Source organism: Plodia interpunctella, chromosome 7 (assembly GCF_027563975.2).
Source record: "Plodia interpunctella isolate USDA-ARS_2022_Savannah chromosome 7, ilPloInte3.2, whole genome shotgun sequence".
In the NCBI taxonomy this organism is placed as follows: domain Eukaryota; kingdom Metazoa; phylum Arthropoda; class Insecta; order Lepidoptera; family Pyralidae; genus Plodia; species Plodia interpunctella.
In genome coordinates this window covers 7,288,538-7,316,224 of record NC_071300.1, presented here as the reverse complement: position 1 = coordinate 7,316,224, position 27,687 = coordinate 7,288,538, and the positions used below count along the sequence as shown (strand labels likewise).

At 34.3% G+C, this 27,687-nt stretch overlaps 1 protein-coding gene across 2 annotated transcripts; it reads right to left on the bottom strand.

Moving 5' to 3' along the window:
- Positions 1–541: 541 nt before the first annotated feature.
- Positions 542–24,077, bottom strand: LOC128671523 (RYamide receptor-like). 2 transcript variants are annotated; one of them, XR_008404855.1, is made up of 8 exons: positions 23,800–24,077; positions 14,282–14,965; positions 13,506–13,704; positions 12,608–12,676; positions 11,382–11,540; positions 8,658–8,745; positions 3,554–4,434; positions 542–2,905 (listed from the first exon to the last, which is right to left on the bottom strand). XR_008404855.1 is itself a non-coding variant. In XM_053748040.1 (7 exons), exons 2-7 carry the CDS (start codon positions 14,920–14,922, stop codon positions 4,244–4,246), a joined length of 1,347 nt encoding a protein of 448 aa, XP_053604015.1. In that variant the 5' UTR covers positions 14,923–14,965; positions 23,800–24,077; the 3' UTR covers positions 542–4,243. The 2 variants fall into 2 exon arrangements, 1 of the variants encoding a protein (XP_053604015.1); XM_053748040.1 differs by having other exon boundaries at positions 542–4,434.
- Between the last annotated feature and the right edge of the window lie 3,610 nt (positions 24,078–27,687).

Below are 27,687 nucleotides of genomic sequence, written 5' to 3'. Positions count from 1 at the left end.
TAAACATCCAAGACCCGGGTCAATCAGAAAAAGATCATTTTCCATCATGACCCGACCGGGGATCGAGCCCAGGACAGGACCTCTCGGTTCAGAGGCAAGTACTTTACCACTGCGCCACCGAGGCCGTCAAAATTATAAAATGACATCAGATTAAAATAAGATAAAATGTCACTTACAATCTACATATGTATGTTAATTAATGTCATTGTGATCAAAAAAAATCTTTGATTGTGTAAAAAGAAGCCATTTATCAAGAAGCCATTTATTTGTCTTTTAAATTGATTTAATGGCAATTCGCGTATGAATTTTGGAATCTTGTTGAATATTTTTATAACCATAACATAACAAATTTTTGATATAATGTGTTGAGTCTAAAAAAAATTGCTATATAAAGCAACCAAATTACTTGCTGGTATTTATTGATCATTGTCGTAGGTCGGTTAAAACTCTAATGAATTCAGCAATACCGTTCTTAGTACGCGCTTCGTCAAAAAATGTTATGCATGAAATAATGTGCTCTTGACTTTCATTACTACTTACTCATTCTTATATGTCCCAATGCAGCTGCAAAAAAATTACCTCCAGAGACGACATAATAATAATAATTAGCAATAAAACGACAAAAACATTCAATTATTTAATTAAGTGCGTACAATTGTATTTAATACATTTAAGTACAGTCACGAGAAAAAAGTATACAACTTTGAAATTCGAAAAGTTCAAGCATGGGCGGAGTGAACTCGATGAACTCCGCTCAGACGTAAACTCAATTCACCCTGTTTGAACCCTTGTAACCTATATCCAGGTGATTCAGGTCTATTTACACTTACTTCTATCATCTTATCGAAGTTGTTATGCTAACACTGCGGAGCCTAAATGCTGCTGACATGACTTTAGCAACAAACAACCAGCAAACAAGGATGATAGTCACGTGAATTAAATAGTCAATCATTAAACAATTCGTGAATAAATTGGTATACAAATCATGTGACACGAGTAGGATTCCATCTTGATACCTTTTGTACATGCTATGGGTATAGAAGATACATATGAAAAACAAACTACCTACTTACAAAGTGAAAATACAAATAAAAGTATCGAATCGGAGTCTCCGACAACCAAACGATTTTGGAAAGTAAAAACTTTTTATACGTATTTTTGTTGATTTTCTTCTTACAAATACAAATAAAGACGTTAGAGGAAGTTTGATCGAAATCGTTCTTCATTTTCACAATAAGCAAAACACGTACACATTCATACACCTGAACTAGGTAATAAATTGGTATTTTGTAAGACAGGTAAATTATACGTGGGTAAAACAAAGGCTTAGCATAAATCTTTCGGAAAGAATTCTCTAGTATATAAACAATGATAAAGCCTTATTGATATTTATTATTCAAGACACACCTTTATTAAACATAATGAAAAAGACAATTAAAAATAACTGGTCAAGTGCGTGTCGGGCCACGCACAATTTTAGGGTTCCGAATAATGTTCTTCACATGTAGTACATATCATACGACATACAATAACAGATACTTCCACATTTAATTCCAGATATATATAGATAACGAAGATTTGAACATGTTATTACACCTAGTCTATTTAATACTATCTGAAAACTAAATAAAATTTGTTTTTAAACTTAATTGAAAAATTGTTTTTTTAAGATTAGTTACTTCGTGTGAAGCCTACATAGTAGTGATAGTTTTCCTATAAAATTCATTATATTTCCTACCATCGTGAATTTTTTCAAGTGTCCACTAATCACTGGTTACCAGATATAAGATAGAACACATGTCTCGGACAAAATGTTGTTGTCTTAAGTAAACTATTTCGCAAACGATTGATTGGTTGGTTGGTTTATAAAAACCAAAAGATTTTCAGAGAAAGTCTTTGAACACACATATTTTTAAAGACCTATCAAATGACAACTCATGATGTCAGGATAATCGAAAGAAAAAAGTGTCCCTCTTTAGATGTAGTAGAGGTACCTCAAAAAAATTTCGTTTCCACGTGATTAAAGTGTATATTTCTGCCAAGTTTTACAGTTTTTTAGTATTACTAGTCTCTGAGCAAAACCGATGGTGGACGCACAAATATGACGAAACTAAAGAGTTCCTGCCTCTTTTACTTCGGAACCCTAAAAACAAAAATGTATACATACAAACACGAAGTTCTTCACAAACCTGCATGTATGTCAAAAGAAACCTAATAAGTATCACAATTCACAATCATAAATAAAATTATAATTTTTCTCTTTAAGTTGTGAAAAAATATGTTGCATATTTTGTGATTTTACAATGGAATTAATACTGCTACTACTACTACTAAAACTTACAATACCGATAAAGGACAAAAACTAAAAATATGTAAGTTCGTAATAGAATAATGGAATTTACGGAATCTTCGGCGTGTCCAACTAGCATATTTTAATATCTAGTGCAAAAAATATTCTATAGATTTAAAATCAATTTCGGTGGTGTGTTAAAAATTCATTTAAGGAGATTTTTATTTTTGGCGGAATTTTTTGTTCCAATTGTAGAATCGGTTCAGGGTAAAACTTATAAAAAAATATAATTTCATTTTTATAATAGCGTATGAATGTACATAGATATCTTAATTATGAGTACTTACGATGTTTAATGACCATCGTGACATATTATTATTCTCATTGTTATCATTTCTATGGTATCCTGAAATAATACGCAATTTTCTCTATAATCCATACATTTTTTTCAAACAAACATCGAAAGATAATTTACTAACGAACAGTATATACATAATCGGGATACAATCTCATTTAAATAGTTACCAAATGTAAGCATTCCCGCGTGCACCCATCTTACGTTACCTCATGATGATTGTTCGCCATCAATGGTCAGTCATTTCTCTCGTTCTTATCCTAAAAGGAAACGCTAACACCAATCACCTTATTAACATCAACTATTTATGTATATCGCTTAGTATACAATACGTTAAGAGGATTTTGGAGGAGGATGAGATTAGAGATAGGAGGATGATTCCTAAAAAAAGAGTTTTGTAACAGGTTCGATGAGATGAAAAAGTCTTATATAACGTAGTATTTAACGAATTCGTCGCCTTTCTATTTCTATTTTCTAATATAAATCTATGCATTCTACATAAACCAAAAATACAATATATGACTAAAATGATGGAGTCGTTATAAAGTCATGGCATGACCGAAGAAAATCCCGATCTATTATAGAGATACTTGTACGTGCACTGAACCCAAAATAGGTTGTTTTTCAAGAATTTTTAGTCAGTCTCAAGATTTAGGAAAGTCAAGTTCCAGCGGCAACTGTATCCTCTTCATAAACTTTACACAAAATCCTCATTACTTTTAGATCAGTGCACTCCACACTTTGGCCTCTTTCTGAATAATGTGAACGAATCACGGAGGGTGGCCGAAAAGTTTCGATGGGTATTAAGAGTAACCGTATTATGAGTGAGATGAGGGCCACGTCAAAACACAAGATTTATTCGCCAATGCAAGCAGAAAATAGATCAATCAAGTAACAGGTTAACCTACCTTCATTATTTGGTGTTCTCATAAAACAATATTGCATTTTTCGTTGTCTCTAACAACAGTATAATTTGCGTCGAAAACGTAACTGAAACATGGAATGGAAATTCATCGAAAAAGACAAATAAATATCAGCCTGTTCTAAAGAAGTCTATAGTAACACAATATTGTTTATTGTACTAGCTTCTGCGTGCGTCCGCTCATAACTTATTTTGACAATATCTCGGGTTCTAAACAACGTATCACGTGGAAACCTAGTATATATATATTTTAATATATATACTAATGTATATATATAATTTAGATCATCTGCTATAAAACTGTGAAAACTGCATCAAATTTCATCAAGTAATTTTTGTGTGATGCGTGAACAAACATATCGACAGACAGAAAGACAAAAATTCAAAAAAATACATTGGCTTCTAATTTATTTTTCTTTAATATCTTCTATGTGCAGACATAGCGCGCTAAGTTTTATTATATATTTATATATTGTTTGTCGCACACAAAAATAGAATAAATAATATTTACTTTAATTTGTTAAAAAAATACTTCGCTCGAACTAATTATACATGTTATGATGTATTGTAATATGTAGGTACTACTAACGTTTATCACATAAACTCAAAATTAGATGCGCAAAAGACGGTCAAACCGCTTCAAGTCATACGATTTTAAAATAAAAGAACTGGAAATTTACGAAAAATGTGACCGAACGGACAAGGCTTGTGCAGGAGCCGACCTGGTCGAGCTGCTGAAGATGGTCTTCAAGTGTCGCTGTGACGAGCAGCTCGCACACGCTACCCCACTACTCGCGCCGGGTGGAGTACATTTACAACCAGTTCCCCGTCTACTCATCGAATTGTTGCCGTGCACGCCGACCATTTCTGTTGGGCAAATAAAACTAAATTAAAAACTCCCCTCTGAAGTTACTGGCATCATCTCATCTGCTAGAAAACTGAATGCTAGCTGAATGTATCTTTTCCAAATAGAAGAACTCGATTAAATCCTGTTTAATTTTTTTTTTAAACTAGGTCAAAATCGGTTCAACCGTTTGGCTGCTATGATGTCACGGATATAAACGGATATAACTCTCCTCCTTTCCTCGAGGGTTAAAATACATTTTAACTATTTCTACAAAAGTCATTGATGTTGACATAATGCCATTTAAATTGAACTTTTTGTCACAATATGAAGTGCATTTCTTGGCATTTGGTGACAGATTTCAGTGGCATTGGAATTTTAGTGGGTTCGAGTCTCATATACCTTATGGATGAGACGAGGGTCTTTCTACACGTTAAAATTAGGTATTTAAGGATGTTATAAAATGGATGCAAAATGCGTTTTCATAAAATTTGTAGAGTCTATGGATCTATGAAGAAGGGCTTGTTACTTTTTATCCTTAAAATCCCAATTCCCTTGAGAAATTAACAAGGAAAGTGAATTATCACTTTATGTACTACATCATTCAAGTTTGTATCCCTTGGGAAATAAAATATTTACTTATTTTGGCTCATATAAGTTTTGTATCACAAAATATTTAAATTGTGATACATATGCCACTTCGTCCTCAAATTTCAGAAAGTAAACACCATAGATAAGTCTATTCCCTATGAATACTTAACTTTGAAATTAAGCAACGGATTTTAATGCGGATTTTTTATGGCGATTACTCCTCGCACAGTAGCGCCACCTCACATTTTTATTAGATAGAGTGAGAAAAAATTATATGTATGTAACTTGCGTAATATTACACCCGAAGCCGGGGCGGATCGCTAGTAAAGTAAGTTCTTGTTTATTTACTTTTTCTTTGTTGTCGAATACTATTCGAACATATTTCTCTTCTAACATAATAATAATAATAAATATATTAGGACAAATCACACAGATTGAGTTAGGTAAAGTAAGTTCGAGACTTGTGTTATGGGATACTAACTCACCGATACTATATTTTATAACAAATACAGATATAGATAAACATCCAAGACCTGGACCAATCAGAAAAAGGTCATTTTCCATCATGACCCGACCGGGGATCGAACTCGGGACCTCTCGGTTCAGTGGCAAGAACTTTGCCACTGCGCCACCGAGGTCGTCAACACGAAAAACGGGAGGTAAAAACGACACTATAAATATATATCAATCTAAAAACCCTATTTATTTTCATTGCTGAAACATAATGGCCATTTCCTCAGAATAATTTATTGACAATGAATATAAGTATACCAGCTGTGGCCCGGCTCCGCTTCCGTGGGAATTTCGTGATTAAAGTTCCATGTAAAACCATATAAATTTCGGAATCCATCTTGTAGATTTTGCGTCTTTGAACAAGAAACTCATAATAATACTCATCTAAAATGTATTATAATATCAGGGAGCTAGTTGAACTAGTGATAGGTATTGTTCACTTTGAGATATTTTGAGATTTAGATCATGTCTAGGTCATACTCTTTATTATTATGTAGGTATTATATACTATGTAGTGGTTTATTATAGTTTCGCAGATACGTAAGGAACCCACTGTGTCTAGGTACTGTACTGAGTTGGATTTCGTTGAAAACAATTAACCCTTAGAAACTTCACTATATTGGATACGAGTACATGGATTTAGGTTTTATCTTCTGTCTGTCTACGTAACAACAATGTAATCCGTTCATGAGCTTTTGTATGTATGAAAGAGTCTTGTTCTTTCTTCTTTTCAATCATTACCAGTACATTTGATATTTATTTTTATAGATAGTCGTAAGTAAGATGGCTCGAGCATCCCCGCTCGAGCTATGATTTTTTTCATCTCATTATTTATATAAATTTAGTATAGCTTATATGATATTCATATTTGTATATATTTTTTTATTGGCATAACTCGGAGAATGAGGTCAATGAATCTCGGTGAATGAATCAAGTCCCAATGCATCGTTATTGGAAGCTCAAGGCTCTTATGTAGATTGAATGTATTGAATCTCCCATAAATAGACTTTGATAATACAGTTATTAAGATTAGCAGCAACGTTAAAAATCTTGTTATACACACAGAGTACACAATCCTGGTCAGTGCAAATATCGGAGGTTAGTAGGAAAACTTTCGCTGCATTCTGGTCTCTCCGAAGGATCAGTAAATTTTTGCCAATTAGTACCAAAGTTATGCTTGCTCATTCCTTACTGTTCCCTATCCTCGATTATGCAGATACCTGCTATCTAGACCTTACTGAGGAGCAATTAAATAAGCTCGAGCGTCTTCAAAACCTTTTTATTAGATTTATTTATGTTCTTCGAAAATATGACCATGTTTCTGAATTTCGAACAAAACTCGAGTGGCTCCGACGTCGCCGTGATTTGCACACACTTTCTTTGTTATTCACAATACTTTTCAAACCTTCCTCTCCCGGCTACCTTCGAAACCTCTTCAAATTTCGCACCGATACTCAGGGTCGTTCTTTGCGTAGTGCTGCAAACCTTCGTCTAATTACTCCAATCCACTCCACTGTTTTTTTTCCAATTCGTTCACTGTACATGCTGCTCGTCTTTGGAATGCTTTACCTTACTCCATCCGGTGTGCTCAAACTCTGAGTAGCTTTAAATCTCAGGTCAAGACATATTATTTATCTCTTTGATTAGCTTTTTCTGTATTTCCATTCTCATTCATAATTCATAATTATGTGCAATAATATTTATGTAATGTGTGTATGTAAGTTTATAGTATTAACATTTATGTAGGTTTGTAATATTTATTTTAAGTATATTTATTATATTAAATCTATTTTTAAAATTGTCAGTTTAATCCGACCCGCATTTCTGTATTTCCTCGTCTAGCAATTTCCCAAAAGGTTGCCTGGAAGAATCTATACCATAATGTCATTCTATGTGTGATTATACATTTTGTACCTTTGTATACTATGTAATAAATTTGTGCAATAAAGATTTTTTATATTGTATTGTATTGTAATTAGGATTTAATAACGAATAGTCTTTTAATTTCATCTTTTACTAAAATATATGGAGATCGCTCACACAGTGACCTCATTCTCGGATGATTTATTATTCTGCGTCTTGCAGAATATTTCACACAGTAAATCACGGCGGCAAGATTCAATTAATCTAGGAAACCAAGACGCACCATTGCGACGGTCATGCTTAAACTTCCACAACTTATGATCGGCTATATCTGCTAATATATCAGTTTATTTGTTTGAAATAACTTTATTGCACATAAAAACTACAAAAATAATTACAGAAATTTTAGAGGCAACGGAGAACTTATCCCATGAATGGATCCATCACAGAGGGTAGCGACTGTGCGTGCAGTAGAAAGAACAAATAAAAGGATACGGAAAAAAAAATATGAAATATTGATTTTGAAAAGCGTCAATATTAGAAGCCATTTTAGTGTCTAAGGGAAGATAGTTCTAGGGAAGAGCCGCTTCTGCCTGGCCCTCCGATACATAAAGTCCATGTAAGGCCAATCGTATTTTAGTTACATAAAACTTTCGTCTCTTCTATAATTTAATCTTAATTTCATCATCAAAAATTATTTACGCAGAGTTTTACTTTATTGTTCACATTATTCCCATTAATGTAAGTAAAAAGCAATTCTGTTAGTCTGCAACAAATAAAGCATCTGTTGCTTACGCAATCCTATCACGTCGTGAAGTATGAGTTATATGGAAGCTGAGGGTTTGAGCCCGTGCTGACAGCCGATACGACCTTGACGCCTTCGCGGATTTATTAACATACCTACCTATAAACATAGGACAGCTTTGTCAGTAAACAACATTTTAGGGTTCTGTACTCAAACGCTCCAAAACTGTCAGGCAGTCAGTCGATTCTGATAAGTTCGAACAACTCGCATTTTGTTATTCACTCTCTTTTCGCCTAAGGTTTATTTTAATTTTGTATTCTACATATAAGCCTAAAATCATTGAATCTTACACTGCCACCATGTGTTTTTTCATTTTACTACTGAGCAAGCAAACAGCAGGGCATATGGCCCACCTGATGGGAAATGGTTACCGCAGCCCATGGACGCCTGCAACTCCAGGGGTGTGACACGCGCGTTGCCGGCCATGAATTAAACTTCACTCCACCTCAGAGTACACGAAGAGTATTTTCTTACCGGACAAAGGCACACCATCACAGATGCTTGAGCGTTGGAACGAGCGGCGCGATTCCTTCCATTTAAGGCATATCCATCCACTTATAACCTGCAGAGAAAAATACATTCTATACTCTAGTATAATAGCAGCCTTAGCAGCGTTACAACCGAATTTCAACTACCGCGACGATCGTTGAACCACGGACAACGGGGAGCCTGACAGCGAATGGTCTTATTTCAAATACCTTTATCTTGAAAACGTTCATCTAAGTACACATTAGCCTGCAGTCCATGCAAACTGTTTTCAATGCTGTATCATGGACGGCTATTCGTAGGTCAGCATTGCGCGTAAGACCGAAGATTGACTAGTAGAGAATGCTTTTATATAATAGCACTAAGTCCGCCCTTTGTACTAAGTATATTCGTAAAAAAGTTTGAATAAATAAAATAAAAAGGATTTCTAAAAAGTTTGACCCATTTTCAATATTATATTCAAAATCATGAAATAAAATATATACGTGCAGATTCAATACTAAAAATGTATAAAGGTTCATTGTTATATTGAATCGGGAATACCGACGCAAGAAAATGATTCAGTTCGATCGTACGTGCAGAAAGGTTCTTTTAAAATATGGTGACCGAGAGTTGTCCGGGAATGAGACTTTGTGCGGTAATTAAATTCCGCTGCTTGTATTAGGTTGAACAATTACTCGGATATATAATAATTAGCACGAATGCGAATGGACTCTACTTTATGCACTTTCATGCGAAAGTCTGTCTGTCAAGCTTTTACGGCTAAACCACTAGGTCTATTTTGAAGCTAGGTAGGTACAAACGGGTCTCTATCTATAAGCATCAAAATTCAAGCCATAATTTAATATTGCATATTGTGTTATGATTTTTGAACATAATCAATAGCAAACATAATCTTACGCATAACGGTTTACGCATAACTAACCTAACCTAAAAGTTAATTATGACCCGTATGACGTAGTTATTGACCCGTATGCCAAAGACTAATAGGATAAAATAAATTATGCGACGGGCGTATCTGGGTGCAACAGAAATTTAAATATTTCTGTTGGTAGTGTTAGTTAAAAAATTAGGTTATAATGTCTCTCATAAGTCGCTTGTTTACTATTATACCTAGGTAAGTATATGTTTTTCATTAAAAGGTACTTTCAATGGCTGTCACAAAAAAATTCCCCACTGGCCTCAAATTTCTAACCTCTACACAGACTGTTAAACACATTCAGTAAAAAGCTTTTTTATGTCCACCAAAATGAGCAGTGCTAATGCGAGGTACCAACGTAAGTACTTACGCATATTGCCTGTTTGTTTCAATTCGATTCAGGGGAAAATCTAATTGTGTACCGCCCATGCAGTCTACTCAAATCAAATCAACGACGTTACTGAAATCGTAGATAGAATGTGTGAAATTTTCTACGTTGGAAATTACACTACACGCTAATACAAAGAACCCTGCTATTTATAAAAATAACAATTTAAGTTAAATTAATTAGTTAGAGTTATGGGATACTAACTCAACGATACTATATTCTATAACACATACATATAAAAATAAACATCCAAGACTCAGGTTAATCTGACAATGATCATTCCATGTTGACCTGACCGGGGATCGAACCCAGGACCTCCAGTATAGCAGTCCGGCATGATGACCATTTAAGCCACGGAGGTCGTCGGTTTGGATGACAGAAAGAGACAAAACATAGTAGCTTACATAACAGGGTTACAATATAACAAGATTGATAATCTCCGTAAAATGATCTAAACTGCTGTAAATCTATACTATTATTATAAAGAGGTAAGCCTTTGTGTGTTGGTATGTTTGAGGCGGGTAATCTCCGAAACCGAACCGATTTTAAAAATTATTTCACCATTAGAAAGTTACATTATCCTAGATTGCTATACGCTATACTTTGTCTCAAAATTCTCACGGGAAGCCCAGCCCCGGGCAACAACTATTATTTGTATTTAAACTATTTTATAATTTGGTATAGGTATGTTATATCCGTGATAATCCAATTTTCCCCTAGCTTTTAAACAAGCTGTTGCCCGTAGCTCTGCTAGCCTATGTTTGACCGCGGGTCATTAAATTTATCTACAACGAATTTCATCTAAATTGGGACAGCGCTTTTGCCGTGAAAGCGTGACGGATAGTCAAAGAAAGACAGACAGACTTTTACCTTTATAATATTTGTTAGATGTTGCCATCTTCACATTTAGGCCGTTTGCTGACAACATTGGAAAATGAAAGCAATAATTTAAGACAAACATTACAATGAATTTAATATTATCGTCAAAAGAAACCATTTGTTTATAAATTTAATTTGTTAAATCAAAGGCTGAACAATGTTCAATGTTTCTAAGAAACAAAGAAAGTATCATGTAACTTTTCTCGAAAGTAGAATATCACATTTCTTCTTTGTTTAGTAAATGAATATTTTGAATTGATTTGCCTATCATCTTATGCCCGTGCAATATTTTTATAGAACTTTTTTGCTAAAATATTATAATGGTATCACATATTTATATTTAAGATTAAAAATGATATGTTATGTACAGATTAAACTATCAATATGTATGAAACATTAATGATAACCCCTTCTGGCATAACGTTTTTTAAATAATGCTACAAACTTGCGTTTTGCGATGTTACTATATAATATAAACTCTTCGGTGTGCCTTCAGTTTTCTTAACATACCTATTTGGTAACTGACCTGTTTAAAACCCCGTCTGTAACGAGCATTCATGTAGCAGTAAATAATTGGGTTGTAGCAGGAATGTGACATCGCCAGCCAATGAGACGCGAACCACACGAACGGCATGCCCGGCCACGCCGCCCACGCTTCGTCAGCTCCGTGGACTTGCCAGAGTATCTGTGCAATGTAAATACGAAGAGAAGCTCACTGGCTCACTAGCGCCACACAATTCATCGACTTTATAGTAGAAGCTATTAAATGCCACAGGTAATTATGCTACACAAGATAAAGGGTTTTATTAGACGGTGTTTTTCCATTATAAAAAAACGTAGTCGCAATTGTGTCCGATATAAAACTATATGTAATACTTTCTAATAAAATGTATTATCAATTGAAGCATAAATTTGAATATTTTTTAGTTTTCGCTAAAAAATAAAATAAATAAAATAAATTTATAATAGCTAATAAAATAAATTTAAAAAGATAGCGCTCCCCCTTATAAGAAATGTGTTAATTAAAAATAAAAACTCCATTTGTCAAACAGTACACTTAGGGGCCAATACCCTGAATCGATTCCTCTCTGTCGCTCTTGAACATAATTATTGGCGTCGCGTCCCCGAGAATACGTGATGGGTTTGTAGGTACTTTCGTAATTTGAAGCCTGCACACTGGTTGACAGTTTCGTTCCCTGGTGTGTATGCGACTACCTGCCACTAGATGGCGGTAAGTAGTCGTCAAAGTCATGTCAGATGCCTTTAGGCGATTTGAATAAAATCTGACACCAGTGTTAGCAATAATACACTCCACATGATGATGATGATGACTTTCATAAGAAAAAGCAAAATTAATTTAGTTTGTCCGTCATGGTTAGCAGTCTGCACTTTCACCATTCTTAGATATGCCAGTATCCTACTCGTACTAATACTATAAATGCGAAAGTTTATGAGAACGGTTGATATACATATGTATACATATAAGCCTGCGGTGACGACGTAGGTGTGTATGTATTTTTGTTACTCTTTCACGTAAAATCTACTGGACGGATTATTATGAAATTTGACATTTTATTAATATCCTCATTGTTTGTGCTAATTGCAGATGTTCTGCACATCCCTGTACCTACACGAGAGCAGTTGAATTTTGTCATAGCTTTGTCCTTACATGCATTGAGCGCTCTAACTGTAGGATATAATTATATGCCTGGAGCTACGAAATAATATTTTAATCGAAATATATATACTTACTATGAAGACGTTTAGTGGAAGCCAACAAATGGTGAATACAGCGACAACCGTGACCATCATCTTTACCATCTGCGGACAAAATTGTGATCATAATTTTGTTTAGATTTACTTATACTTTTTCAGTTACCATAACGGCTTACCATGTTAGTAGAAATTCTATGAGTAAATTAAAAGTTATTAGAAACCCATAATGTAGTGAAAACTAATTAATATTCTTGAAGAAAAAGTTAACACGGATGAATGTGGGTTTAATGAACGAACTGAATAAGTCGATTTGAAAAGCACATACCAGTGTAATTAAATGTTTTGAATTAGCTATTTGCAAAGCGTTAGCATTCCTTTTGTTGCGGAACCAAATAAAGCTAAATCTTCTTGCTTCCTTCTAGCTTTTCTGTTTTTTGCACAGCATTTACCCAGTGCTCCAGTAATATGTATAAAACATACGTTTATATATTTTACAAATTAGTTTTAGCTCGCGTCGTCGCCCGCGTTTACTTCACGTGTCCGTCCATAAATTATTATTGTCAATACTACTTACGTGGGTTCTAAGTAACGTATCTCGATGTAACCTATACCAGATTTTAAGTTGGACCATCTATACAACTGTGAAAACAAACAAACATACATATATAGACAATCAAAAATTCTCAAAAGCATTGTTTTGATTTCTATTAGTCCCATAAAGATCCCCCATAAATATTTTTAACTAATATCTCTTATGTACAGACACAGCCTACTTCGTAAGAAATAAGACTTTAAAATGTAATGTAAAATCGTTACAAAAACGAAGAATTCATTAGTAATTATCGTTTATTTTCTGTTTCTTTTTGATTAATCGGTGTTTACCATAATGGAAAACCTTTAGAATATATTCAACACCTTAGAGAGAATGGCTTACTTTTCGTTTGGAGTGTTGCAACCGGGAATCGCGGAGAGTCTCGGCCTCCCCCGGCGGCCGGCCCCCCCACACGACGTGCGCGATGCGCGCGTACGTGCACACCAGCGCGCTCAGGGGCAGCACGAACTGCAGTGCGAGCAGCGCGCACGTGTACTGCTCGCTCTGCTCGTTGCTCGCCCATTTCTCCCCGCAGATGTCACTATAGTTACAAAATGCGACGTTACTTTATTCTCAATGAATCATTAGACTTCAGACTACCCAATGAAATTAAAACAGGTCACAACGCCATAATCTAAGTGATAGCGCACCAATAAATCTAACACACAATAAATCTAAGACGTAGCGCACCTTCATCGAAGCCATTTAAATCACTACAAGAAGTCCATACCTGGATATAGAACGCGGATTGTTTTTATTAGTTTATCTATCTATCACATTCGGTTCCGTAAGTAGTACTATACTAAAAATAAACGGCAACTTCCAGCTATTACAGCCGGGGCGCAGTTAACCAACAAGCAATTAAGTTGCTAATTAAGCGGAAGAGATTAGGTAAAATATTGTTAGCAGGATACGACAGTCTGTTAATTTTATGCCAATCCATGCTGAAATACAATAACGTGTATTTTATGAAGCCGATATAAGAGCCAATTAACTAAACTCTTCTAGAATTTAATATTTAACTTCATATAAATTAATATTATAAATCTGGCTCCAAAGCATAAGCTTTTGGCTGATTATCTTTGGATAAAATTGGTAGGTGGACTTAGTATACGTACACTTCACAAACTTCATGCCACGGAGACGGTCTTTGCAGCGTGGACACAATGAGTATCGGCGCTGCAGTGGCCAGCGCGCCCAGCCACACCACCGCCACCACCATCTTCGCCGCGGCCTTCCCCAGCCTCGGCTTCAGCGGCCACATGATGGCCATATACCGATCTATCGATATAGCCAACAACGTATACGCACTCACAAACACCGACACAGCTTGAGAATAGTTCACTACTTTACACATCACACCGCCAAACGGCCAGTACCTAAGCACCAACATGGAAACGAAAGAAAACGGTATACAGAACAGAGACATAAAAATATCACCGACAGCTAAATTAACTATGAAGAAGTTCGTAACAGTTTTCATTCGCGGCGTGGTGTGCACTACGAAGCACACAAGTCCGTTGCCCACGAGGGCCACAAGGAACACAGTACTGTACATGACGTAGACAAACATTTGAAACAGTGGTGACGAGACAAAGTCCTCGGTAGGCGCTTCGTACGCGCATACCCAAGTTTCTTGCCAGCTGTCATTGAAAAGTTGGGACTCGTTATAGTGACCAGAAGCATTTTTGTGACAATCCTGCGAGGTGCAGGCCCCGCTGTATATGTCTTGGTGCAAGGACTCACTAGAGTTGAACATCCTCGACGTCGTGACTTACATATTTATCGTTTCTTGTTTGTACCTGTAACAATACATATTTTTATTACATGTTCCATTTGGGCCAAATCTAATTTCTAAAATACTTTCTCCGCCAATAATAAAGCTTTAGATTTATTTATTTTTAAATCAAGGAATGTTTGGCCAAGCTTTTCAAGACACCACGAATCAAATTGATTTTCTAATAAAGATCTTCAAAGCTTTCCCAAAACTTTAAGAGTGGGTTGCACCGTCAACTTTGACGTGAACTTTAACGTGCGCAGAAAAACGCAAAGCACCACATTCCATTCAAACGCCAGCGGCACTCCGTTTAAAATCAACGTCAAATTAGACAGTGCAACTCACCCTAAATGTTTAAATCTAAAATATACAATAACAGTACACTATTAATTTAATAATAAAAAAGTACTGGCTAGTTCTTATTTATCCGAATATCTAAGTTGTAAATTGATTGATTTCATATTGAAGTAGCGTTTCAGCGCAACTACAACAAGAAATCTTATCTACAACCTAATCTATCTATCCATTGAGTATTGTCATTCCCATTGTGATTGGATTAAGACGATTGAAACTTTATACCATTGAATCAGATATCAGACTGGAAGTACTTATAATCTGTGGATCTGAAAATCAATCAAAAATTATCGAAAGTTCAGGATCCTATACAAATATCAGATTTAGATTCGAATATGAACTGAACTACTTACCTCAATGACTGGCTGACTGCCGACCCGCCGAGTGAGTCGTGAAAGGTTGGGGAAAGGGTCCGATTACTTACATATGCGTACGTTATTATATGCGCCTCGCAATGTCCCGCCCGTCGCATGGAACATTGACTTAGAATCCTAATAATGACTTCACAACTTTTTAACCAACTTCCTCAATGCTTAATTATGTCTGTGGCTAAGCACGCACATAGTATGATATGCTCAACATTTATTTTTGTTTTTACTAGACTGTGTAAAAGCCGGTCTCAGTGACCGACTTTTTTTGGGGGTGCTTGGGTGATTACTATAAAAAGCAAGTTTTATCATACTTTTATAAGTACGCGTACCTATATTTTTATTCGTGAATGAATATCCATTGTAAATATGTCAGTGGTAAAGAATAAGCAAAAGGTGCGCGTTTGGGATTTCAATTCTTGCTACTTTTTCGGTGAGAATTGCTTTCAGAAACACCCCCACGGGAATAGTCATGTTAGTTGAAACTTACTTGTGAGCGTTTGTAAGCTGGTTATTGTGTTCGTGTAGGGTTCTTTAGTATGTGGTTACATTTAAATTCCTTACAGTAGAAGCAGCATTTATTTTTCGACGGAAACAGATATTATGTTTCAATTAATAGTACAAAAGGATTTTATTTATTTGTTTAAACTTTATTCCACAACTTAGAAATTTAACTACATGTATACTTAAAGTTATGGTTAAAAAATTAAAACGCCACAAAACGCAAACGCTTGGGTGCTACAAATCTCCACTCCTTCCAGCTGTACTAAATATAATCTTCTTTGCACATTGCCTCACAAAAATATTACACGGTATTGTTTACCATTTACCGTATAAGTAGAATTATCACCAGCATTACAAACATATTGATTGTCTATAACTTTACAAAGCGCTACGCTGCTTATAACTGTAGTGTAGTGTCAGATAACATAAGCTACGCGTACGGTACGGTAAGCTACGAACAATGGCGCAAGCTTGCTTACTAATCATACTACTAGTTACTAATTATTATAATAATTTGTTAATATTTGTTATACTTAAATATTCTTGTTAAATCATAATATATAATTTAAAAATTGACGTGAAAGTCTAATTTCTGAATAAATCCTTTCATTTCATGTTAAAGTATTGGAATACTAAGTGTGGAAATAAAGTGTTTTTTTTACCTGCCTGTATCAAATAAAATACACACATAATATATCTCTCAACCCAGTTTTGAGTACTGACCCCCTTTTTTATCTGACTAAAACCTTAATAACGAACAGTAATTTTGTAGTCTAGACTGTGAAAATATTCATAGTATGTAAATCAACGTTACTACCGGCTGAAACATGCTTATTGTATAATGTTCTTGATGTAAATCATTCTAGGGACACAACTTGTTATGTCATTTGTTTCTCTGCGACACATGTGCACAGTCAATAGAATATTCATAACTACATAAGTTTTATTTCCCTCGAGATTTCTAAAGTGTACTTATTTAGTAGTTTGAAAAAATACTTTTTTACTTACGGTTAAATTTGATACGTTCAAGTAAAATTACTTGAATATTATTACAGTAATAGCTCTATTCCACTCTTATCAGCTGAACAAATTCATTAATGGATTAGTTCCACTTTTTGTTCCACTCAGATCCATTTTTGTACACCGGAAGTTAAGGCATTTTCTCTAAATTCTATTCAGTTTGGTTTAATTTACTAAATTGTCTGTAGAAACGTGAAATAAATGTATTGTGGGTTCTTACGATACTTAATATAACTAAAGATCACTATTGGATTCGTATTATGGCTATAATTTGGAGCCGGAATCCAACCCTCGTCGGATTCAGTCGCGAAACTGATTTAGGTGCCCGGTTATAGTGTGGCTGTTTTTTATTAGTAAATTATTTATCTATCTACTATAGCTCTACCATCTCATCGTATTCCTGAGGCTGTGACGTCACGAATTCCGAGAACAGAATATAAATGAAAAATTTACATCATGTTGCCGTCAATATATCTTGCTATTGTCGAGTCACTCTTCTTATGTTTAAGGTTAAAACTAATCTCGGGTCGTAGATAAATAATCACTGGCATATAGTTACGCCCTAGTATAAGATCATTCCGTGTCCTCTCGTGGTTTTCCCGAAGCGATTAAGGGATAAAGGCAAAACAGAATTTCTAAAGAGAGTTGCCATCAGTAAAGAATATTAGAATCTTCAAATTTTTAACTACAAATAAAGCTACTTTTAGTTGTAGTGAAAATTTTGAAGATTGAGAACTTTTTGGTGAAACAGACATGACACATGCATTGTAATTACGTAAAATGTATATGGTTAAATTATGTTACAGCGATGCTAAAGGAAATTTGCAAGCATTTTCACCTTAAATCCATTGTAACAGAAGGAGCATTGACAAACGAGAGGCCTCCCGTGTACATGAAATAAATCACAATGTCAATTACCTCGCTTTTCTTTTAAAAAAAAACTTTAGACATTTGTTGATGAGGAAAGTGATTAATGGCACAATCGAACATTGGACGGACAAGGACTTTCCTTTTCCCTATACTTAAAGTCCCTTGATTTGCATTTCTCTTGGTAAACAAAAGTATATTGACTTTGGTGACAGTTTTCACATACTTTGTCTAGACAAAGACTCTGTCCCACATCTGAGTTTTTCCCGGTTTCGGCCACAACCATAAAGCATCGGAGTCCAGGGTCCGCCCTCCCCACTTTGCATGGTCTGTATATCCTTAGTTGTTAGTTTGGCATTTTGTCCAGTAGGTTATCTAATATTCAAAAGTATACATTTTCAATATAGTCCGCTGAAGAATATTTAAATGATATTTTGAACATTATCACAAAGAATTTAATAAAAGACATCACAGCACGCGGGAGTTTCAATAAGGTCGACAATATTGTATGACATGAGACTGAACAACAGTGATTTGTAAGCAGACATAATCGAAAATAATTAAAAAAGTCTATAATTAATATGCGTATATTAATTATAGATATTTTTTAATTATTTGCGATTATAACTATATATTGCATGCGTAATTTTCGTTTGATAAAAAAAAAACAAAATATTAAACAGCTTAATAAAAATACGATATAACCACCATGTTTTCTCTCGTGGAAATATAAGGATAAAAAGTACCTTATATCAATCAGGAATAGTGTAGATTCCCATTGGTGAAAGAATTTTGGAAATTGATTGAGTAGTTCTGGAGATTACCTCCTATATACAAATTGTGTGAAAATTTACTTACAGGCGAGGCCCGCTACACACCTGAATTTCCAACTATCAAATTTTACGTTCATATATCTTGTAAATTTAACACAAATAGGCTTAAACGCGAATGTCTGCAATGCGCACAGCTACGTTCAAACGTAAGCATGTGAATCGTTGTCTACATGCATAAAATTATGGTCCCCGAGGACTAGTAAATTTGTTGTTTCATCAAAATTATAACGATGACGATGGTAAATTTAGATCATAGATAAGTTAAGATGTATTTAGACATAAGTCTGTGATTTAGACTCACGTTCGAACTGTGTTATGCCACAAATAGAATAATACCCAAATATACTTAATACATATAAGTTAAAACCAGTTCTAGCAGAACTTATTTTCGCCAATTAACAAAGTATTTTTCGTATGGACGAAATCGCAAACAAAAGTATGTGGGGTAAAAAGTTTGTAAATTTGTGTGATTGGATGTTTGTTTAGCAAATCACGCAAATTTTACTGAACAAATTTCGTTGCAAGTTTGTTACACGAATGGTATATAACCTGGAATAGCGCAGTTAAGGCGTAATAAATATAAAGGCTAAGCCATTTCCACCTGGTCCTGGCAGAAGAGGCAAACCCAACAAGTGTTAGCGTGATTTCGTAAAGGATTATATGCTTGCTAATGGTCCGACGACTAGGGATGACTACTAACTAACTAGGGATGACTAACCGTGCGAAGTGAAGACGAAAAATTAGGAAAGCGGACACTGGACTCCGACGCTCAACGGCTGAGGAAGAAACCGGGTAAACACTTAGATGAGAAATGGAAAATATAAGGGTATAAATTAGATAAACGTAAAAGTTTTACACGTAACCGCGTTTGATGATGAATGCGATGTAAAGTTAGAGGTCGGAGTTTGTTACATCCATAGCCTACACCGGTGGCTGTTATGTTCGTTGAACTCTGGTATCTAAATTAGTACAGACTACAGCATAAATACCTACTCAAATTCATTGCAATGTCGTCCGTAATACCTCGGCATAGGTTTAAACCATGGTAATTTGACATCTGACGTAGAGGAGGATACTGTATACACACGGGAAGTGATGTATTTAATTTTAGATGTAGGTGAACTTATGAGATTTTATAGTTAACCTGGAAGAAAAGTCTTAATAATTAATTTAATCCGTCATTTTTACCAGTATATCAATTATTAATTTTGTAATTACTGTTTTGTTATGTAGGCAGTAAATATAATATGTTGGATTTTATTATTTAAAGATCTAAGTTTGCTAAAGGGGATTAACAAAGTTATTAGGCTTTCCCGAACATAACATTAATAGGACAATTCCTATTATTTTACAGGAAGATGGGTTTCTCCGAAGATAAGGATAAGCCAGATTATCCCGGATCTAAAAAATCACATCGTGTATTTTATTGTAACAATGTAAGTGCAATTTTTGTCCCACCGATTGTTTTGTTATCTTAGAAACTTTATTAGAATATTTGATTAGACCCAATAGTTATTAGTAATAGTTATTTTTCTGATCTAATTTTTTTTTTCATTAAAAACCTATAAAAAAGTATAATAATATATAATCTCTCTATTTCATCTGAGCGTTTACCGGTTCCTTTCTCAGTCGAAACCTATCAGGCTCTTCTGATTTTTCATCTCCACTTCGATATCCTTAGTAGTAAACAGCTCAAAAATATATTATAGAACCAAGTTACATCTACGAGTGTTTTTACTAAGTAGCTAGTGGTCATAGCACGCGCTGCACAACACAGGCATCCATTTCGCCAGTGATATCGTACACGTCTACAATGACTTCAAAATAAATCTGAAATAGAAAATAATCTAAAAAGCGAAGCATTTTAGACGAGGCGTGACTACTATCCTATGTACTACCTAAGTGAATAGTTACGTCGTGAATTGCGAGGAAATACTAATGTATGTTCCTTATCAAGTTATTGGCTTTTTGCAATGGCGGAATATTTTTGTTTTATATTTTTTTCTCCAGTTTTCGTATTTCGTTGTCATATTTTGTTATCATAAACAATAATATTGGAAAAATAAATTCTATTCACCTTCATATCGAAAACGTGGATTTTTTATATTGTATTACTATGGATTACATACTTAGGTATGTGATCCATAATAGCGCTTGTAATAACAAACGATGTTTTCCCAACGAGATACAAAGCTTTTGCATCAGCTATTGCAAAAAGTTCTATAAATCGCTCACAACGCGTACTATTTTATCGCGGAGTACATAAAACATGCGTCAAAAAGGCATTTTATCAGCTCAAGAAACCTAAACAGCGGTCATATTCTTTTACGGGGTCTATTTCTTATCCATGTCGGAACGGTATGAAGAGAACTGACATATTGCGCGTACTGTAGTGAGTTATGATATTATACACACGCGGTATAAGTATAGAAATACTTACATGATCAAAAGAAAAGAAGAAATGAGGAAAAAAGAACGAAACATACTATATTTTTCCAAAACACTATTTCAAGTGATAGATTAAAAAATATTCAATAGATTCGGACAATTTAAACATAATATATTATTTTATCGAAACCCGCACGAAATAGGTAGTAAAATATATAGGTATTTCGTTTAATTTATTTTTTTCGTCTGTAATTTACATAATTCACGGAAGGCAAAATTAAATTTTTCGATAAAATATAATCACACATTATTATTACTTTTTAAATTTAAAAAGTACTCTTATAGGCTTACTAGTTCAATACTGACAAATCGTGTCACTGTTATTCGTCAACCTTTTTCGCAGTAAAAATATTGACATCTCTAAGACATTTGACAAGTTTATAATTAAGGTTTTTGAGGATAACCATAGTACCTATTAATTCCATGGGATAACCTTTTAGCAGTGAAGCCTTGTCACTCGTCCGACACAGCTATCCCTAAAGAATTGTTACCGAGGAAAAACAAGGCTTCAGTAACTTTTTCACCTGTTTTCTAGTGGAGAGAATCAAATTAAAGTATTTATTTAATCAAAATCCCTTAAATTTTGTAGATAGGTTTTTATTTTATTTAATGTATGTGTAATTTATATAATACATATACATGAGTACAGTAACACGTAGTTCATTATACCTACTAATATAAGTTGGTATAAAGGAAATTTAATTAAATTTTCCATTAGACTAAAATAATTTGCTACATCCTGACGAAAAATCAATAGGTACCATTTAGCCTTATATATGACAAAAAATTAAGCTAGGTAGGCATGTACAATGTACATAGCTGAAGATACCTACCTATAGCCTACCTAAGTATACGTACCTAATCGACCCGCTTGACACGACGACATTTACAAATAAAATGCAGATTCTGTAATCGGAAGTTGAAGCCTGTCGACTCCGTGATTCAAATCCAATTTGCAATCACTTTGGCGGTGTGCCGCAAAATTCCCTTTATCAAAATAATTTTAACATTGGAACTGCATTTTTTTATATGAATTCGTTTATTATTCATTAAGTTTGAATCCTTCTCCATTTCACACATAAGTGCAGGTTTCCTCACAATGTTTTCTTTCACCGGAAGCAAGTGGTGGTCGATAAAAACTGCTGTACATGAGTCAGATATGTATACAAACTCATGTGAAACGAGTAAGATTCGAACCTGGGACCTTTCGATTCACAGACGTCTTAACAACACCACCACCGCTTCAACGCCGTTCTGTACCCACATAGAGTTAATTGGAAAGTCCTTGGATCATATCCATCTCATGGGTGCCGTCAAACTGTACTCGTTAGGAAAGTGTGGTCTGTGAGATAGGCCGAGCTTAACGCGAGCTGTCTATGCTCGTGTCCCCGGATAAGTCAAACAGTGAAAACATTATACAGGGATGTTGATAAGCCAAATCACAATATGCTCAGCGCATGAAAATGAAAATTTTTGAAAATACATTGTGTATAATGGATCTGACTATTTTTATAAATGTGAAAATTTGAATGTGTGTTGGAATTAATGTGTGTGGTAGTGAACGTAACCTGAAATAACACATATATTTTTATTTGGTCTAAGATTGTAGATAAGAGGTCTAAGATAGCAAATCTTAGAACTATCTGCTCTATTTCGTCATCTACTTGTATTGGAAATGTTGTTGATGTTAAAAAAGCCGCCCGTCTTGTTTTATGTGTTTGTTTATGTATTTGCAAACATACAATATAATAAAAAAATAATACATTACAGTAAAAATAAATACATAAATATAATAAAATGAACATTCGTGTCAGATTCCATTCAAGTCGCCCAAAGGCATCTTACATGACTTATGAATATCGATATCAAAAGATAGTAGAAGCATACGCATAATGACTTAACAGATATAAGATTCTCAAAATATCAAAATAACTAGGTTACTAGGGGACCAATTACCTGTTTAAATTAGTTTCTTTCAAGGTTTGTATTTTTGTTTGCAATAAATTACTGGACAGATTTTGATGAATGATGACAGAAACCGACGAACCTTCAGGAGTAACATAGGCTCCTTTTTTATCATAGTTTTACCCGAGCGAAGCCGGGTCGGACCTCTAGTTTAACTTTAATTTAGGTAATTTGTATGAAACCCCAACAGATGCTTTGCAGAGCTATTTATTTATTTATAAAGTTTTAATAGTCGAGATCCAAAGTCGAACTCACAACAACCGCTGGATTCCCAGGATAGTACCACCTTGCTGGAGAAAAGAACAACTGGCATAGGGCCTTACAATCCACCCCTGTATTTTTTTAACAAAATTATTTTAAAACTTACGGTGTTGCCTCATTTAGCTCCTCACACAACCCCGTTATACTGGCGCCCAACGTGGGGGTCTATAAATATTCGTTAACTAAAGCTTTTGATTAAAATGGCCTAATTAGATAATTATCAACGAAAACAAACTTACCAATTTGTTTCAATATAAGCCAACCAACTTTATCACATCACAGATAAACAAAGAACAGTAAATTCAAACATTTAAAAACTTTCAAACTATTCACTGATACATAAAAACAGTGTGTAAAGTTTATATAATTCACCAACACATCTAACTCGTGAATGTAGTTTATTGACCGTTTCAATAAGTGTTAAGTAGAAAAATTTTCATACAATAAGTAAGTCTATAGAATAATTAGCGCCACTTCGACGAGAGCTTGTAGGTCCACCTCAAACGTTGTTCCCTGGAGCGGCCGGGCAAACGTTTGCCTCCGCTGCCAGCCCTCACATTGCTTGGCGCATGCTCGACATTCCATAACTTTTGAATTTAGCATGGAAGTGATTTCATGCACAGTTTCTTTTTAAATATATAAAAATAATGTTTTTGACAATAGAATAATAAAGCCTTTTGGATTATTGTGTACGATAGCCGTTTCGGACAACTTATCGGAAAATACCGCACACGTAACGCTCCACATCTATGAGAAGTGATACTTTAGATACTTAAAAAAATAGAACAGAACTCAATTAACTTTTCAAGTTCCTATTTTACAGTTTTACAGTTACATTACTATAATATATAAGTCCGTCCAAATCCGTAGCTTGTAATAAGTATTAAGTTTCGTAGCTAGCTCGTTAAAATTCTGTGTTTATTCCGGTCGTTCATAATCTTCGTAGCAAGTTTACAACACTTTATCTTTGGCTCGTAGCTCGTAGCAAGCGTAGCGTGCTGCGCCGCGCCAAACTATGACTTCGCCGTCATTACAATCATACATAATTTTTGTATACTTTTTGACCATATATATAAATGAGATTTCTCAGCATTTCTCCTCGGCAGTGAGCGTTCCGAAGTACCAGCGATTTGTTGCTTTTGAGAAATCCTGTACTATAATTTAAAATTTGACTTGATAAAGTGCCTGTGAAGGTCTAATTTCTGAAGAAATGCTACTTTTACTTCTTTGGTGCCGTTCTATGCCCGCGGTTTCCTACCGCAAGGGAGACACACATTTGATTTTTGTAGTGGCGTAGACATTTCGTAGTGCCACGTAAGTGCTAGATAGTCTTATACGCGATTCCACCAAAGAAAATTCTTTGGTGGAATAGCGTATAAGAACTATCTATTACTACGTCGACCTTCAACTACAGAAAAATGGCTATTTTTCTGTAGTTGAAGAATTAAAAAAAAATATGTCAGCCACATTCATGGAAAAGGGAAAAGAATGAATGGAAAGAATACTTAATAAGGATTCTAGGTACCTACTACGCCCTATTACTGTCGAGTAGCTTCGCGGAAAACAGCTAGGCAAATTATAATACATTTTTTATATTATTTTGAATAAACAAGTATTTTCATTTAGACGAATATGGACTAGGGCGGACTTCGCACTTTGAATCTAAAACATAACAATATAAGACGCTCGAGAGGGCGGCAAGGTCGCAGAAGTAAACATATAATCAAGACGTGATTTCTTCGTTTCTGCAATCTTTTTACCTCTCCAATAAGACCAGAAACTATCATAGTTCTTGGAAAAAGTAAAAATATATGTTAGATGAAAATTAAAGGTACACATAGTTCTTCATTCTATTTCGCTATAAATTATGGTTTCATATAAATTCCGATTGTAATCACTTTATTTGTAAATTTATGAACATATTTTTTTGAAAAGACGTGTACTATTCCCTATTTGAATTTTTTTTAAAAACTCTATTAAAATAATTAATCTAAATAACACAAAAATCCTAAAGAGTGTAATTTAAATATTATTTAAATATCATTTAAATTACACTCTTATTATTATTTTAAGTATCATTTTCTATTTTTATCCAATTTAAATCATTTTCTATTTTTATTCCGAGAATATAATGGAGTTGTAATGGATTTGAATGGAACAAAAAAATATTCAATAATGGATTTATTCAGTGTATTAGAAGAAATTATGTTAGTTTAGTTTGTGTATGTTTAGTGGTTGCAATATTCTACTCAACGTATTGATATCGATCAGTAACATAATATTCAAACCCGTTGTAACCCTTCTGATACCAGTACCGTATAGCTTTTCCAACAGAATATCTATGTTTTGTTTCTCTACATCTACATTCCGGCCTTCAAGTAAAACTTAATGAGGCTCGTAATAATGGTGTCATTGTTTTACAAATACGCATTTACACAATTTTCTTCCCTCCAACAGAGTAATAGGGTAGGTCCGAAATAGGGTAGATGACAAGGTCAGAAAACTGTAAAAAATATGTATTCTCTAGTTTGTGTAAAGTAAACTAAGTAGTGGAAAGTTCATTTAATAAAATTATAAAAATAAACTCAACCATCATAAATAACCAAAATTTTTAAACAACTTTTATAAAAACGTCATCACCATAAACGCAATAATTTAGGTAGATGTCGAATAAAAATATAATGTTTCGTTAAGATATTACTCTATAGTGATGTCACATTATAGTAGGTATCATTTAGTATAAAGCGTTTGTACGAGTCCAGAAATGTGTAGTAATGTTGGTACTTTGTGCGAATGAATCGAGATTGAATGAGATTATTATAAATGAGATTGAACCGAAAACACATCCATTATTCAAACGATTTTATTGGAAGAGTGCAGCATTAGGTATATTTTATCCCATACACTGCAATAACGGAACAAACTGTCCGACAACACTTTATGTAAAACTCCTTCCTCGTCTATTTTTTTTAGTTATTCCAAATGACTAATATGCATAAACCTTATTATAAAGAGGAAGTTTGTGTGTTACTCTCTACACACCTTCTCTTCTTCGGGACAACCGATTTAAAAAAGTTTTTCACGAGCAGAAACCTATAAAATTATCTAATCTAAATGTAGCCTATTTAGATTAGATAATTTCTAATGCTAGATTATTCCCGAGCGATAAAGAGTAGGTACTAATTACGCAAAATCGACTGGACGGATTTTCATGACAATTGTCAACGTAATAGGTAAAATACAATTTGGAATAGTACTTATATTTATATCTAAATTCCCACGTGTGAGAGGCCCAGATATCCTATCCTACTCGGGAAAATTGCTGATAGAGCGCTTTTTTCTCCCATAGGCACTCCCGTCCATATTTAAAAATAAGCCGGTTAATTTTGCTAAAATATGAATGAAGTATTACTTGAAGTTTGTTGGCTGTCTCTGAAATTATTTCGCATCAATTTCGCGTGACAACAAATTGTTGTGCTCACTTAAAATAGGTGTCATATTTTATTTCTTGAAATAAACAAACAGAAATGAAATAGGTAGTCATGCAATCACCCTCTACTAGGTATTTATTTAATTTTAAAAGTTTTTATTTTATTTGTAATGTATATATGTACGTATAGGTGTAGTGTAGATATGTAGGTAAGCCTATGCAATATGTATATGCATGATGGTGCGCCCAGAATAGGAACTCCCGGCGTTGGAACTTCTCAACGGTGTATGGCATTTTTTTTCTTTTTTTAATGCAAAAAATGCAGACTATAAAATATTTGTTATGCTTAATTGTATGTGTATTCAAAGATAACATTTTTGTATAAAACTTATTATGAATTGGTTTATTATTTCGCTTTATAAATTAATATCCTCTAGAATTACCGGAAACCAATTTGCAAAGGAATAAGTATAAAAATCGGCCATTCGGTAGCTAAACAGCGGGGTTAACCGTTATCTACCTATACCCACAAGTTAGTGGAATTTTGCTTAATCTGTAATCTGTAGTAAGCCCCAAACAGATCCAAAAGTTCTTTGGACTTTTCTGTCGAACAGTTGTTATTCTTTCTGAAATTTTCTTCTTATATTTATATAACCTTACTACTTAAGAACATATTAGCGTAGCAATTGCCTGCAAT

Coding starts and splice junctions, on each gene's coding strand:
- LOC128671523 (XM_053748040.1), bottom strand. CDS start 14,922: ATGTTCAACTCTAGTGAGTCCTTGCACCAAGACATATACAGCGGGGCC. Junction 12,677..13,505: donor TGCAACACTCCAAACGAAAA/GTAAGCCATTCT, acceptor TTTTGTCCGCAG/ATGGTAAAGATGATGGTCAC. Junction 4,435..8,657: donor TGATGGTGTGCCTTTGTCCG/GTAAGAAAATAC, acceptor TTTGCCCAACAG/AAATGGTCGGCGTGCACGGC.